This window comes from Primulina tabacum, chromosome 12 (assembly GCF_025594145.1).
Source record: "Primulina tabacum isolate GXHZ01 chromosome 12, ASM2559414v2, whole genome shotgun sequence".
Taxonomy (NCBI): Eukaryota; Viridiplantae; Streptophyta; class Magnoliopsida; order Lamiales; family Gesneriaceae; genus Primulina; species Primulina tabacum.
Genome location: NC_134561.1, coordinates 30,970,270 through 30,972,421, shown reverse-complemented (window position 1 = coordinate 30,972,421; position 2,152 = coordinate 30,970,270). Strand labels below are relative to the sequence as shown.

The following is a 2,152-nucleotide window of genomic DNA, read 5'->3' as shown; positions in this document are numbered from 1 at the left end:
CCGGGTGCTTGTGTCTGACATAGAGGCAGCCAATTTGGCTAAGGCATCAGCCTCCTCATTCTCTTCTCTAGGAATCTGTTCAATGGTCCAGTCGGTTAAAGATGATGCTCGGGCCGTGATGAACCCTAGATACTTGAGCATTTTTTCATTCTTGGCCTCATATGTTCCTTTGATTTGCTGGGTGACCAATTGAGAGTCAAAATAAATAATGACCCGCGAAACGCCGACTTCCCGGGCAGCTTGTAACCCTGCCAGAACAGCTTCATACTCAGCTTTATTATTGGTGACCCTGGAGTCGATTCTTAGAGCCAGCTTGATTTTTTCTCCTGACGGAGCAATTAAAACCACCCCAACTCCACACCCTGACAAATTTGATGCCCCATCGACAAAAATTCTCCATACCTCTTCTTCTCCCGATTGAATCATCTCTATTAAGAAGTCTGTTAATGCTTGGGCTTTAATAGCAACCCGAGGTTTGTATTCAATGTCATATTCTCCGAGCTCTATAGTCCACTTAACCATTCTTCCCGAGACTTCAGTGTGTGTCATGATCCTCCCGAGTGGAGAATTGTGAGGACCACAATTGGATGTGAGAGAAAATAAGGTCTCAGTTTCCGGGCAGTCATTACCAGGGCCAAGGCTATTTTTTCAACTTCGCTGTATTTCAATTCTGCCCCTCGAAGGGCATGACTGACGTAATATACTGGCTTCTGGTCGGCCCCCTCTTCCCTGACAAGTACGGAACTAACGGCATGCTCAGTAGCGGATAAATAAATCCACAATTTTTCTCCGGGCTCTGGTTTTACCAAAACAGGTAACTCGGCCAAATGCTTTTTCAAATCTTGGAAAGCTAGTTCACATTTTTCATCCCAGCCGAATTTTTGTGCTTTTCTCAAAACTTGAAAGAAGGGGTAGCTTCTATGTGCAGACCGGGAAATGAATCGAGACAGGGCCGCAATCCTCCCGGTTATTTTTTGTACGTCCTGGACAGATTGAGGGGAAGGCATGTCCATTATTGCTTTGATCTGCTCTGGATTTACTTCAATTCCCCGATCAGTCACCAAGAAACCCAAAAACTTCCCACTTCTTACCCCAAATACACATTTAGCCGGGTTTAGCTTTATCCCATACTGTTTCAAAGTGGTGAAGGTCTCGGCCAGATCATCAATGAAGCAGGAGACTTCCCGGGTCTTGATCAGGATATTATCCACATATACTTCAATGTTCCTGCCTATCTGCTTTTGAAAAACGTGATTCATCAAACGTTGATACGTAGCACCAGCATTCTTCAATCCAAAGGGCATAACTACGTAACAGAAAGTACCCCCGAAAGTGATAAAATGGCTTTATCTTGATCTTCAAGAGCCAAGGGGATTTGGTGGTACCCCTGATAAGCGTCCAGAAAACTTAATAACTCGCACCCGGAGGTTGAATCCACCAGTTGATCAATCCAGGGAAGTGGATAACAGTCTTTAGGGCAGGCTTTATTCAGGTCCCCGAAATCCACACACGTCCTCCATTTTCCAGTAGCTTTAGGAACAAGGACCACGTTTGAGGGCCACGTAGGGAATTGGGCCTCTCGAACGTGGCCGGCCCGCAATAGCTCTCCCACCTGCTCTTCAATAACTTTATCTTTCTCCGGGCCAAAATGCCTCTTCTTTTGTTTCACGGGCCGGGATCCTGGGAGGATATTTAATTTGTGCTCAGCCACTTTCGGCGAGATCCCGACCAGTTTCTGTTGAGACCAAGCGAAAACACTAATGTTAGCTTTTAAACAATTCAAGAGATTTACCCGGGTGGATGCGTTGATGTCTCGGCCCACCCGGATGTGCTTCCCGGGCTCAATCTCCACTGCCTCTTGCTCTTCCTCCGCAACAAAATGTACTTCCCTTTCCTCGGCTGCCTTCTCCAATCGATTCATTACCTTCCCCTTGTCTTCTCTCCTTGCCTTCTTCTGATCCACTCGGACAGTCTTCCCATAACACTTCTGAGAAGAGGGTTGGTCTCCCTTGACTTCCCCGACTTGCCCGCGCACTGGAAATTTAATCTTTTGGTGATAAGTGGAGGCCACGGCTCTCATCTCATTCATAGCCGGCCTCCCAAGGATTATGTTGTATGAGGACGAGGCATCCACCACTGTAAAGATTGTCAT

At 46.7% G+C, this 2,152-nt stretch overlaps 1 protein-coding gene across 1 annotated transcript; it reads right to left on the bottom strand.

Moving 5' to 3' along the window:
* Positions 1-1,306: 1,306 nt before the first annotated feature.
* LOC142520336 (uncharacterized) lies at positions 1,307-2,152 on the bottom strand. Its single transcript, XM_075623336.1, has one exon. It carries the CDS (start codon positions 2,150-2,152, stop codon positions 1,307-1,309), a length of 846 nt encoding a protein of 281 aa, XP_075479451.1.